Consider the following 14,998-nt stretch of genomic DNA (forward strand, 5'->3'; position numbering starts at 1 on the left):
AATGCAAAACCTTTGAAACTTTAACAAAAACTGCAGGTGTGTGTCTGTGTTTGGTGAATTTTGGTTCAAATAAACTTGTTCAATAGCAATACTTCACAATCAAGTAAAGGTAAAAAGTACAGCGCAGTAAACATACTCCTAAAAGTACTTCTTTTTTTCAAACAAGTTATTCAAGTGAATGCATTAACTGGTTCTGAGCAGAACCTGCAGTTTATATGTAACCTGCTAGATGGAAAAAAAATTATTGAAATAAAATGCTCCTGTGAACCAAACGCCTTATTGCTTGAAAAGTGTTGCTACATCCCAGTAATACTTTCTAATTATCCACAGGTACTTTTTTAACCAAGTGTCGGATGCTTCAGTCGCTGCCTGTAATAGTAACTTTGCTCCCGACTCTGTGGTGCCGACTTTATATACTTGCATAATGTTCACATGTCCAGCACTGATCTGCCAAATCAAACCAGTTCATGTAGAAAAAAAAGGAGACCGTCCAGTTGCGCAGCTCTCGTATTTATTGTGTCAGTACAGAAAAACAAGTGCTTCCTTCTGCACAAATGAGGCATAAAAACATTACGTTTCATTGTCAATAATCCTATAGACGAACATACAATACATCATTATGTCTGAGTAAATCTTTAAAACTGATGCTGAGGGTATAAATCAATCATTTTCAATATGACATATTGCCCTTGGTAGTGTTTAAAACATGTCAACCAATATTCCCTCCGCACAGGTACATTCATTCCTGGTACAATGCAAGAATTTATTCCCTCAAGAATCAGAAACCGAAACATTATCGATGGCTGTGCCTGTCTGGTTACAAACATTTTACAGTTCATAGCTGGCCACTTAAAGAGATACTGACCTTTGCCTGTCAAGCATGTTTGGGATTTTAAGTCTGACAATTAGACTAAACATACCTAGCCAAGGATTTAAACTGGACTGAAAAAAAAAAAAAAAAAAAAGAGGAGAAGGAAATAAAAGTAGTCACAGAGAAGCTGCCTACGGAACTTTTTTCTTCAGAGAAAATAGAAAGGAAACTTTAAAAAAAGTGCAGAAACCTGATTAGTGTTGACAAAAATTCACATGAACTGCATATAAATAATATCACAGTAAGGAACATTTTGGTTCAAATGAAGATGACTCTTAGTGTTACTGAACAGGTTCAACATTACATTACAGGAAATAAACCCAGGAAATTGCCCTGATGCTTCACCTCTACTGTGAGCTCATGGAAACCACTCCAGTCTGCCTGGATCTGGAGTTCAACAGAAAACAAACAATAAAAACACAAAATTGTTCCAAAGACACTTTAGAAAGTTTTGCTTTCTCGGCTGAAATAAAAAAAAAAGAACTTTGACGTAAAACATACAGCTGATGTGATGTTCTAAAAAAAACAAAAAACATATATATATATATATGTATATATATATATATATATATATATAAAAAAAAAAGACATACAAAAAAACTACATTTTTTTAGTGTGTCTCAGCAGTTTAGAGCATTGGTTGTCTGGTTTAGTCAGCTTCACCGAAATCCATAAAGTTGCATATTTCAACCAAATCGAACCAACTGGAAGTTCCAGGTTATACAGTGTGAAAGCATTTAAAGTTTGGGTCTGCACTTAGTGTTTTTAACGACTTGACATCAAGAGCTGTTTGGAGAGAAGTCAAACCTTAAGCTACGTGGTGGGGCTGAACAGAAAATAAATGGCGGTCGGCCTTCCTTTGTTTCCATTTCAGCAGGCTAACATAAGAGCCGGCTGGAGCTTAAGGCTGCTGAGGACGGGGTTACGGCCCTGGGGCGCCGCCTTCCTCCACCGTGGCTGCTTGGCTGGGGTCTTTGTGGAAACGGGTCTCCTTGTAAATAAACCAGCAGTTTCCTGCCCACAGGATCAAGTTGAGAAAGCCAAAAATCTAGAAAACATAACAAATGAGTTTAATAATTAGTTAGTCATTTAAAACCAAATTTGCTTAATTTGTTTTTTTTATATCAAGTATTCATAACTAACACAAATTCTTTTGTATTACACAGAGAAAATACAACAATCACTTCAAATTGATAAGCTTGTGCTTATCTTGCAATATTTATATTTATACTAGGTTTATGATGTAAATAGGTGGATGTGACGTTGTTATAACTGTCTTCTTTTCTTAGTTTATTGGCAAGCTAATTAGTGTGCTTTACTGCCACCTACTGGTGAGGAGTGCAGGTCAGAATGGCAGTATTCCTCAAATATGAATAAAAATCATTGGAAAATTACATTAATTATCTCAGTTTCCACAAGAAAAGGAGAATTATTTACATTTACATAAACTTTACTTCAGTTTTAATAAAATACCCCATTTCGAGCACAGCCATTATTGTGTTACTGTTTTATTCTTCAGATATTTTACTGCTGAAAAATGTAAATATATATACAAGTATCAAGTAATACATATCACCATGGCTGTTCATATGGGTTCTAAAAAATAATAAAAAACAACTATTAATAGGCAATCCAATTAATTATTAGTATACTACTTATTACTAAATCAATAAGGAAGTATTTAATGTGTCTAGACCAGTACCAGTACTTCAGTTTAAGTGGTTTCGATACAAAGTGAACAAGTTGGTACTCATAATTCACACAATAACTTTTGAAAACAAATGTACTTTATTTGGAACAGGATTTCTCTTCTTTTTAAGTCTACTATTACTCCGACTGTTTCAACAAATCATAAATGGAGCATTGCTTTAACAAATTAGAAAGATGCATTTCTCACTAGAATTTAGATCTGTAGCCTGACCCGAAATTCAAGCCAAAACCCATTTGCCTGATGGTGGGTCGGGCTTCTGTGGCGCTTTGAATAAGCCTGCAGTACATACACAGAGGAAGCCAAAAGAGGAGGGACGATCAAGTTGTGTTAATGTACTTATTATAATTTAAATAGAGTACATGGCTTACCTTGTTGAGAAAGGATATAAATTAAAGTACAACTGTCCATCAGACTAACAAGCAAATTTTTTATCTTCACAACATTAATACGTTTATGATGCTAGAGAAACAGGTCACACCCATTGGAAGGGAGGACATTCACAGATCAACAGTGTGAAGAGATGTGATTGGAACATCTGATCACAACTGAGTCGGACGGGCAGCACAGTGCGACTACCAGAGTTTAAATGAATGCCACTACCGCAGTTCTGTATTCAGCTTGGCAGCAGAGATCTATACGTGTTATGAAGCAGTTTTTACACCAATGAATCGTTAACCTCTAAATGTTTCACAGTGGTTATGCTCCCAACTGAACATGTTTTGAGTTATGTCTTCCCACCAGGGTTGTGTTCTGGGGTAGAATGGTTCTCACAATGACTTCAGTGAAAGACCCAGTTAACCTAAAGACCAACTTGACTGAAGGAGTGCTTGAGATACTAGCAACTAGATGACTCGGTTCAATCTTGGTTTTAAAGTTCTAACATAAATTCTCCTGTGTCTGTCGTACTGTAGTAACAAATACCTGAATGCCTACCAGAACTACCAGGGGTTCCAACTTCTTCTACTTGTTAAGAAATCTGAGTGATAGAAGTTAAAGGATCCTGCACTGCCTAACTTCATCAAAACTTACCACTGAAGCATTCAGGCGACCCATGGACGGAAACTCTCCGGCTTTACAATCATCACATATCGATGCTATGTTGTCGGGGTTGGTGGCCCACTTGACATCAGTCAGACCTTTGCCCCAAGCTGAGGAGGACAGGAGCCACAGGAAGGCAAAGAGCACAGTCACCACCAGGTCCTTGCAGAAAGAACAAGTCAAGCTCAGCATGTTTTGCATACACATAAGCATATAGAAAGCACTGTGTAATCAGGGTAGGTAAATGAGACACTGTTGACTCATTTGCAAAAAAGTAATTTCAACTTCAATTCAGAACAAAGAAAATAATTTGTTTAGACAGCATGGGCATTAATATAGCTTATTTATCTGAATATGTGCTGAAAATCAACTAAAATATACATCAAAAAGCTGCTTGTTGTGCTGCCTTTATGCTAACTTGGATTTTTAACTCTTCATAATCACAGTACCTCTCAGTAAGGCCTGGATCAGTAGCTTTTTCCAAGAACAAAGTGCTATTTGCCACCCAGTCCTCCCTCTCAAATGGAATTCAGATTCAACTCAAATTATTTTAAGAGGCATTAAACTGAAAACGGCTGTAATTTGCATGCATCACAGAAATCCTGATAAGCCTGATGGGCACCAGGGCAGTCCACCAGCTGTCCACTGTGATTTTGTGCTACAAAATGTTAAAAGTTACAAAACTTCAGAGATGCATGAGCAGGGATCATATTTGTAAATAATAGTATGTGAAGCCAATGGTCAGGTTTCAGGGACGGCGAAATTGGTGCGCACGCCCTCGCGCCCAGTTCACTGCGTCAACTAGTATAAACCTAGCTAAATCCACCTTTACAATCACTAAATAAAACAGTTTCAAAATAAACAAAATGATGCTTACTTGCCACCAGGCAAGTAAAGCCTGGTGGCCTGTCAGGCTTATAATACATTGGAGGGAACCCTGCGTCACATGCATTAAAAGCAACAATAAATGGTTTAGTAAAAATGTCTGCATCAGAGAATGTTGATATGGACAGAAAGTAAAATTCAGCAATAGGGATTGGATTGGAAACCAACGCTGGGAGCGGTTCATGACTACTGAGACCAGGATGTGTCCTTACAATGATGGGGCCGCGGCTGGTCTGACGGTAGACACTCTGGTAGCACAAGTAGAGGATCAGAGTAGCGGTGCAGTAAAGGAACCCAAACACACCAACGCAGACATAGAACTCCGCAGAGGAGGAGAAGTCGCCCTGGAGGTGGCTGGTGATGTGAGAGCTGTTACAAATAGTAATCTCAAATGGATGCGCTCCCAATCTGATGGTAAAAAAAGAAAGAGACAGAATTCTTTAACATGCTGCTGTGACTGAAGTTGTTTTAATGGTGGATTTTATGTCCTTACCTCCATTAGTGGACTTTCCATGGAGAGCAACAAGAGAGAAACAATGATGTGAACTTTGAAAGAATTTCATAAAAATTCTGCCAGGCCATTTACACAACCAAGAACAACAAGTATTCACTGCTGTATTTAAAGCAGTGAATGCATTCAGGCAGCCTGTACTAGATCAGAGTACCCAAAAATTGTACTCAAGTACAAATAATTCTACTTCAATACATTTTTACTCAAGTAAAAGTTAAAAAGTAGCCATCCAAGAATTTACTCAAGTAAGAGTTTTAAAAAAGTAGTGATATAAAAGCTACTCAAATTCTGAGTAACTGGTTAAAACATAAATGACTTCATATTTAAAAATGACATCATCAGATTAGGGATGCTCCGATCAGGTTTCTTGTTGCCGATTCCGATCAGCCATGAGGGCCGATCACTGCCGATCAGAGTTTATGTTCCTCCTGAGGAGGTAGTTCCTCAGCAGTAGCAATGTATGTTTTGGGTCACTGCCATGATGGAAAACAAAGTGATAGCCCAGACCCATGACATACCGACTGCTTTAGGTTGTCTTTCAGAATCTTCTTATGCCCTTTTTTCATGATTCCTTCCACCGCGATAAGATTCACAGTTCCAGACTCACGCAAGTCTCCATGTTTTACTGATGGGACAGTGTAGTTTGGGTTCTACTCCTCTCTATTCTTTCTGCAATCAGAAGCAATGTCTAGGGGCAAAGAGCTCTCGTTTCGACTCATCTGAGCAGAGGACATGCTTCCACCATACTCTCTACAAGATGTCCTTAGCATACTTGACTCTGACTTGAAGGTGTCTCTTCCACAGAAGTGATGTTTTAACTTGGTGAGTCAAGCTTTAAGGATCACAAAGTTAAAACACGTAACAGTGGTTTGTTGTTCTCAGCAGTATATAATTCATTTTGACCCTGGCTGTTTTGGCCTTTTGTGGAATCATTTTATTTCTCTGGGCAAAATGAAATAATGGAAGCAGCCTAAATAAACCTACGCCATGTTGAGAATTACTTGATGCTTGTTCTTTGGAAATCCTACAAAAGTAACATTTACATTGTCATTTTCTTATAAACTGTAGGTTATATTTGATTTTACGAGTTGTTAGTGCTCCTGCCCTGGTGGTCCTGATCTCATCTTTAGTTGTAATTAAATGCTCTTTCCTAGCAGACCCCAGATGGGTGCAGAAAAAAACTCTTTTAGAAGAACCTTTTCATTGTGATTCATCCAGACAAATAAAAGGAAACATATTAATTTCATGTTAGCACCATTTTATTTACTATCTCCAAATGTGATTAAGCTGGCCTGGCCATATTGTTACTGCCTCAAAGAAAAGAAATGTTTGTTTTACAAACCCCTGGCAACTTATTTGTTTCAGCGTAATTAGATAGTTAGCATTTTGTGTCATTTTCCAAAATGAATCATAATCGGTGTGACACTGAAACTAATGAAGGTCTTTTCCGTTTAATTTTTAAGAGGTACAGCTCCAAAAATTAGAATATTGTGAAAAGATTTTCAAAAATTGATACTCATATATAATATATAATCATTACACAGAGTGTAATATTTTAAGCCTGTTGTCATTTATAAATTTGATATGCATGGCTTAATGGAAGCCAATTTTCCACTCAACCTTCTATGATAATGCTTGAATTCAGCACTGTGTGAAGAACCAGCTTCTCTATCAATGACCTTTTGTGATTGCCCCTCCTTGTGTAGGTGTTAATGGCCATTTTCTGGGCATTTGTGCAGTCAGTCCTGACCCAGACTGAGACCATTTAGAGGCTTGGGAATCCTTTCAGGTATTCCTGAGCCTGATTGGGATGTGACACCCTGAGTTTTTAGCTGATTGGGATGCGACACCATGAGTTTCCAATCCATGAGTTTCCAATCCTTAACTTTTTCTTGATATTCCAGTTTTCTGAGACCCTCAATTTTGGGTTATCTATAAGCCACAATCATCAAAATGACAAGAAATAAAAGTCTGAAATATTTAACTCCATGTGTAATGAATCAATGTGATGTATGACTTTCACTCTACGATGTGAAAACATTGAACTGTTTTACAATATTAATTTTTTAATAATGGCAAAACCCCAAACAGCAGTTGAAACATAGCAGGAGACAGTCTGACATTAAACCTGCTTACTTTGATCAGAAAATTAAACAACTTTGGATCCAGCAAGAACGTGAATTTTTAGTTTAGCATGTGTCAGTCTGATCATTTGCAAAATGCTGTAGCATAGATGATTATTATAGGAAACACTAGTTCTCTCCAATACCTGAACGGGTAGCCAAACACAGCTGTGGCATCAGATGAACTTAATGGTGGTTGACAGGTGACCTTTATGGTGGTTTTTCCAGAGTAACCTCCGGTGGTGGCAAACGCAAAGATAGCAAAGACCTAGAAAGGCAGAAGAAAAAAAAACTCTAATATTTTGCTTAAAAAGAAATCAAACTTAATGTGACACAAAGAATAATGTGCATCTGTTGCTGAACACAACGGCCTTTAAGAGTTTTCATATCAGACAGATCTCATGATGCTTCTCTTACTTGATCAATAAAACACTTTTTTTTTTTTCAATCTTGCCTTTGAGCTTCCCGGGAGAATAATCAAACTGCTGCTGTCACATTTTTATTCCACACATTTTATTTAATCAAGTCAATAGCAACCCAAACCCAGACTGGACCGGCATCACCATCTGGTATGATGGTCACAGTTTTATTTGAGTCAAAATGGGGGCTTTTACAATATTTTACAATAAATACAGATACAGTGTTTATTTGTATTTATCTGCATTTGACATTCATATAGGGCAGCATGGACCAGCTCTTTTCATGAGGGGGAAAAAAAAGAAATCCTACATTAGCAGTCAATGTTCTCTACTTCTATTTAATAAGGACAGAACTATGGAGAGGCTATGAAACTGCTAGGGCTGTTCCTGCAAAGGACTGTAGTTTTTAATCACAAGACAACAATTCAAAGTCGTCTTATTTTTTATACCAAAAAAGACATTTATTGTCAAAAAGTCTGTGGGAGATTTTCCTCTACACTCACCCCAGCTAACCCTACTCATCCTCAGGATGGAGGGGATTGAATCATAATCTTTAACTCAGAAAGCCTTTGAGAAACAGAATTTTAAAATGCGTTCATTTTTCATACCGGATCAATCTGACGTTATGAAATTGGACTGAACTTGCATCCGATTCGTGGGAGGTGGGACAACTCTGAAAAGTGGAAAAACAAAAGCCAGCAGAACAGGGTGGGGTTGTTCGGGGGGTGAGGGGGATAAGCTGATATTGCTGAGTATGCTGACACAGACGGACATAAGCAGGAAGAGGAGAAAGAATGGGGCTAAGCAAGAGCACTTCTTTTAACCTGTGACAAAAACTGATTCTACAGTACAGTGTGAAGTTAGTCTAAGCTTAAACAGCAGAGCTGTTGCAGTGTAGCGTCTCCTTGTCAAAACGAAAACCAATTCAAAAGTAACTTCTCAGCAAGACATAGAAGCTTGTTTTAAATAAACCTTGTCTCTGATGAAAAACGTACTAGCTCCATTGGCAGATTATTTCACTTATAACATGGGAAATTGTCTTGTTATAAGTACATTAATCTGACAATGGAGCTAGTATGTTTTAGTTAAGGATATTAAGGAATTATTGACTTAAAACAAGCTTACTTTTAAGTTAGTTTTGTCTTTTTATCAAGTGCACTAAGATATTTGCACTAGAAACAGGACTTGCATTAGGAACATTTATAAGGGCTTGATTGTTGTAATGTCAAGAACTTAACCTTATGTGTCATAAACTGTGATATTGGAATGTGAACATTCATCTTGAGCAACAGTTTACAATCTGATACCATTCCTCCAGTGAAAACATTCCAATAAGGATGTTATTCTATTATCTTCACTTTCTCCTAGAGAATAATACCGTTTGTTTAACTACACCTACCAAAGCCAATGTCTGAAATTCCATGGAGATGTTCCAACTTCACTTGGACAACTTAGGCAAACAAAGTCTCAAACAAAATAATATAACAAAATAATAATAATATAATAATATAACCTAAAATAAATGGTTAGGTACCATTTATATTTGTAAGATTTATATTTATCTCCATAACATTTCCAGCTTTCATCTCAGCCGGTGTTTGGCCCACCTTGCAGCCTCTATCAGATCTACTTTAAGGGAGGGATTCCCCCTACATAACCCCTGTGTCCACTTTCAGGCTTCCAAAGTCTAACACATTCCAGACCCCATTTCCTGGTCAGGGAGTGGCAGCATAAATAGGACAGAGCAGCCAGTCACGAGGTTGTAAGGCACGTTCTATAGTATTTCATACAACAACCTATATTTATAAAGAACACATCATGAGGATGTGGCAACAGAAAGCAAAAATAACCAGAGCACTGGATGCCTGACGGGATAAACACTCCTGCTACAGGCTAATGTCCGTGTTTGAAGGCTGTAGCACAGACAGTGACTATCTGGCAGTATGGACACATTATACGAAGAGGTCCAAAATGTGTTTTAAAACTATACATTCAAACACAATTAACCCTAAAGACTTGGTCTACGGAAGCTGACATGCAGCAAACCTAACCTGAGAAATTAAGGCGACAAAGGTCAAAACTCTGCTTCAATGTTTTACTTTGGAAACTCAAAGCAACTAAAATGAGTAAAGATCATTAAAACGCTTTGCACCAATAGAAATCATATTCACTGAGTGAAGAGCTCTTACAGGAACAAGTGTTGGCACCGACAAGACAATAAAACACATTTAAATAAACGACAATGAGCGAAGAATTCTCTGTCAGCAACCTTGACATAAATATGAACACAGCATTTGTAAAATTAGGTGTTAGCCTAACACCAAAATTTGCTTTATAGGTCTTGCTTTGACATAAAGTATGGCATATGATTATTCTCTACACTCACTATGAAAATATAATAAAAGGAAAAGTGCAGTTAATAAAAAGTCAAAGTTTGTGGTTTTAACCAACATTATCCAATTCAAGAAGTTTAATTTAGCTGTGAAACTTTTACCCTATAACAGTTTTAATCTCCCTATCTAAACATAATTATTTAACATTAAAGTGTTGATAAGTTTATTTTCATTGCAGTGTATTGTAGTGTTCTTTTGACATTTTCACTTTCCTAGTAGTGCAACCACATTCCTAGATTTAGGTTTCTTTTGTTTAAGTAAACAGCGTCAAGTCACAGCAAAGGTCATTTCATGCAGCCACTTTATAAAAAATGTCTACCAACATCAATGGACCACATTAATTCAATCAGTCATTCTGAAAAACCACAGAAAGAAAAGTGGTGCAGTGGAAGTCATGCCCTTTGTCTTGCCTGCATAAAAAATAGAAAGAGGAATAAATGAAAATAATCATTCTCTTGCAAAGAAATTACAAACTTTTCAATGACAAACTTTGCTCCAAATATCACATTAATAAACTTTCTATCATCCTTTGATCCATATCTACCTGTGACAAACCGTCTTTATTCTTTGCTGTTCTCTGGTGTTGCCAGGCTTACGGTACTGTTTAGACGATGTGAGTGGAAAAATGTATAAAAGTTCATTACAACTGCTGTAATCAGAAAAGACACTGCGCACATTTCATTTTCACTGGAGGTGTGCAGGAAATTAACCTTTGCTTTCCAAGAAAGCACGAAGATCAGACTGAACACTGATAAGCACCAGGAGTTTAGAAAGGACTCAGTCTTCGTTTTTTAATCTTTGGTTGGCTACACTGTATTTAGTAAAGTAAAGGTAAAGCAGACTGGATTTAGATACTGTACATCTCCTAAAACTAACACTTCTTATCTTTTTGATATTACATAAATAAAAATCACCCGCACTGTTTTACACCTAATCCAACGCAGCAGTGTCAGTTGTAACATTTTACCAATTGAAACCTTCAGCATTAATATTCCAGTGGCACAAGGCAAACTGCCAACTTAGTAAAAAGAGTAAATGTTCTAAAAGGAGCAGAAAGGAAGAAAATCTCATTCTGGTCTTCCAGTTTTTTCTTTGCACATATTCTGGGCAGAGGTTGTTTTTTTTGAGTGGAGTCTGAGAAACATGAGGTGGGTGTGCTGCAGTAGGAGGGACCTGTGAAGGCTGTCTGATACTTTTGAACTTCGGCTCTTGTAAAGAATGAAATGTCCCAGTCAAAGAAATGTTGTCCTCAGAGCGATCAGGAAAAGAGCTAATTTCTCCATTCTAGCCAAGTACGGCATATCCTGACCTTAATTACGTCTCCATTCTGTTTTGCTTTCAGTTTCTTTGTGAGATTATTCAGTGGCAGGTGGTAAGGTAACCGTGTCGATCTTTGCATCAAGTTAAAGTTTAACTCATTTCGCTAAGGTTGACACAGGTAGCAGGCTGACAGGTGACTAGCAACGTCTCCCCTGTGGTGTCAAGAACAATACCTACCAGGTCATTACTTGGCTAAAAGATCAACAAATAAAAGGTTAATAAATAATAATTTGCATGTATGACAACAAAAACAACATAGTTTAACCAATTATCAATTCTGTATCTGACAAGTTTGATCTGAGGGTAAGCCCTTCAATTCGCAGATTTCTCTGTGGAATGTGATTAAGAATTTACAGAAATGTTTTTTGTGGATATTCTCTGAAATATTGCAAAGCAGTCAGTCCAGTAGCACCATTCATTTTCCTTGGTACTGATTGGTTGTAGTGCTAAAGTGGTTTCCACTCGCCATATTAATGCATATTTGGTGTTTGAACTAATAAAATGGTCATTTTAAGCATTTTTAAAATTTTTGCCATTTTTAAAGTTGGTCTCAAGTATTCGTGGGAAGCTGTGGTCACTATCCCCACACTTGGGTTCCATTGGTTATATTGATAACTTTTGTCTGTCGTCTTTGCCCACGGTTTAGGGAGGTTGAAGTCAAACAGAACCTCCCACCCCCTGCCCAGATTTTATTACCGAGTTAAACGATCGGAAAAACTGAAATGATCAAACAAACTGAAACAATCAGAAAAACTGAGTCTGATGAATTACATCTTGAAGGTGAAATTTCCCTTCATATTTGACTTCTTATATGCTGAGAAAGCAAATGAAAGATTAACAAGTTCAGGAGACATGCTAATGTTTAATGGCGAGTAAGAGAGCAATTACTAAGAAACAACTGAAAACAGAGGCCTCTAACTGGGCAGACTGGGTTGAAGAAATGCTGAATATTAATATATTGAAAGAGTTTACTTTTTCCTGTCAGATTAGAATCTGCCAAATTTAAGAAAGTCTGGAAAAAAACACGTAGTCCTTGCATCACCACCAAATTGTGACTTTGTCAACTAATAATTTTATACTTTGAAGGCCTTTGTTAGCACTACAGACTGTAACGCTAACAAAGCATTAATACATGCTAACTAAAGAAAATAGCTAGCATGTATACTTAGGCATGTCACAATCATCAATAAATCAATTAATCACATGATAAATTACAACAAACTCAATAATTTCCATTAGTATAATTTATTGTTTCTCTTTTTTTCCCTCTCTTTCTACCAAAACCTGGATGATAAAAGTCTTACATTTGGTGCTTTGGTCTCAACTAGCCCTTTTTTTATTTGAAGATTTTTGATGACAAAGACTTTAAAATTCATTTTATTTGATATTTTATTTATTTATTTTGGATATTTAAAATGTCTTCCTGTTCCAGAGATAAATGTTCATTAGAATTTAAAATGTATTAATCCTTGAGAATGTGTTCTTGCATTATTATGCCATTATTACTATTGTATTCCTGGAAAATGGTCCCAAAACAACAACATTATCATTTATCGCAGAAACTTCTGGAACAATTTACCGACCAGCAAAATTTGTTATCGTGACAACAAATTTTCTATGCTTATTTTTTCCCCTCAAATCTGCAAAAAGGATTTTGTCAGAAGAGAACGAAAACAAAAAAAAAGAATCACTTCCATATTGGAAGTGATTCTGTTATTAATCACTTCTATCTAAATGTTCAACTCTTGTATAAAAGTCCAGGCTTGTTGTTTTGTTTCTTTTTCTAGAGGAAATTTTACAGTTTAATGTGTGAATATACAAAACTAATAAAAAACTGATTATTAAATTAAGAGTCTGACTAGACACGGAACCCAACTTAGCTTTGTTTCTCGTGGTACGTTATTCAGATTTTGGTTGTTTGGACGTAGGGCAATGTATTGGTCTGCTTTTGTTGTTTGTAAAAGGCTCATTTTTTTTCTCCAGAATAGTGTTTTTGTTACATCTGAGTTTGAATAGTACTCTGAGGTATAAAGCAAATAAGTAGTTCAATGGATATGATTTACTGCATTGTAAGTAGGAGTCTGATATTGTGTTAATTCATCTGAAAAGAGATGACCTGAATAAATGTCCAACATGATGATTACTTGTTGAAATTCTGGCTGACTATAAACAATAGAATCCATTAACACAGCTAAAACAAAAAACATGCCCTGGTCACAATTCTGGTGATACACAGTTTGCAGTTTAGTGTATGTTTATACTCCTCCGATGCGCATAATGATGAATACAGTGCGAATGTCAAGGAAACTACAGAGTAAATGTAACCAGTTATTGCCCACCTCTGACCCCAAAGTATGTTAATCAACAACAGGACACAGATGCCCACACCTTCAACACACACAGTGCTATCGGTTGTAAAGTTAAATTGAGTAGTGGTGTATACCCAGAAAATCCAGCAGCCTGGTACACCTGAGCTGTTGTGTCTTAGCAGACGTAAAGTCTCTTAAGCATGCAACACACATGTACTCAAGCAATGAGATTCTCTGCAAAAGGCATTCATTCATCATGCCCGGTTTCACAAAACGCTATGTCGGGTTTCTACTTTTGATTTCAAAAGATTTGTGTCGGTTGACCACACGCCCATCGCCGTACTGTTGCGTTACGGATTGAAAAGACAAGCCGCACTATCTCAGCATCGCACAATGCCACGGTGATAAAGCCATAGCAACTGTAAATGGTGACCTCATTTCGGCTGACTCGTCTCACAAATTAGAAAATAAACTGCGCTAAATTTGAACTCTAAACATGTGTTCAAACAAAGCTGTGGGACGGGAGTGTGTGTGTGTGTGTGTGTGTGTGTTTGCTCTAAAAGTGTTCTCCAGCTCTCAATTCTTGTGTTGTGGCTTTACTCACCCATTCTAAGACACGAATGAATCCGAGAGGTTCTTTCAGTGGCCCCAGGTCCAGAGAGAACCCAGACGCCAAACTCTGCTCGACACAAAGTCCGGAACAGAAAAGAACAACATTCATTGGCTGCACAAGAATAAAACAGTTTATTACGACATTCTATCAGCTACTGTTTGTGAAACTGCAACAACCAGCTCTATCTGCACAACGTTAGCCACCTCAATGTTGGTGAAATGCTAACGCTACTCCACTGTTACAACTTACCCACCTGAACAGACGCCATAGGGACGGTTAGGAGTAAAATGTCGTCTAGTAAATTTTACTACTGTCACTTAAGCTACTTATCAACCTTAGAGTAACTTACTGAGTACTCGAACTGACATACGATACAACAGCAAGCTACTGTCAAACCCTACTCAACCAGCCAGCGGATGTCAAACCCACCACAATAAAATCTACACAAGTTCCGGTTTTTTGGCTCCGCTTCTTTTCCTTTTACCGTTGCATTTTCCCAGCAAGAAGTGACGGCGAGTGGAAAAAGAGGCGGGATATGCGGGCTGTTTTTTGTTTGTTTTTGCCACTGAACATTAGTATCATCTTTATACAACGCTAATCTGTCCGAGCGTTCGTACAATCACGTTATTTGTTCGTAGTATTTGTATTATTTCAGTTTTACCGGAATTTTCACATAAGGTTTTATTTTTGTCTCTTTGAAAACATAATTGTAAAATATTAAATCGGATGTCTTAGCCAGTTTCTCGGAGCTCAATCGAAACACTTCTTTACTCTTATTTGAAGAATTTCTTCGATGGCTACTTTT

The 14,998-nt window shown here is 37.2% G+C and overlaps 1 protein-coding gene across 1 annotated transcript; it reads right to left on the bottom strand.

The window, feature by feature from the left end:
• Nucleotides 1-491: 491 nt before the first annotated feature.
• On the bottom strand, nt 492-14,637 carry sypl2a (synaptophysin-like 2a). Its single transcript, XM_028003154.1, has 6 exons — nt 14,447-14,637; nt 14,185-14,259; nt 7,286-7,407; nt 4,718-4,913; nt 3,612-3,782; nt 492-1,919 (listed from the first exon to the last, which is right to left on the bottom strand). The coding sequence occupies exons 1-6, from the start codon at nt 14,459-14,461 to the stop codon at nt 1,794-1,796; spliced, it is 705 nt and encodes a 234-aa protein (XP_027858955.1). The 5' UTR covers nt 14,462-14,637; the 3' UTR covers nt 492-1,793.
• Between the last annotated feature and the right edge of the window lie 361 nt (nt 14,638-14,998).

Source organism: Xiphophorus couchianus, chromosome 20 (genome assembly GCF_001444195.1).
Source record: "Xiphophorus couchianus chromosome 20, X_couchianus-1.0, whole genome shotgun sequence".
Taxonomy (NCBI): Eukaryota; Metazoa; Chordata; class Actinopteri; order Cyprinodontiformes; family Poeciliidae; genus Xiphophorus; species Xiphophorus couchianus.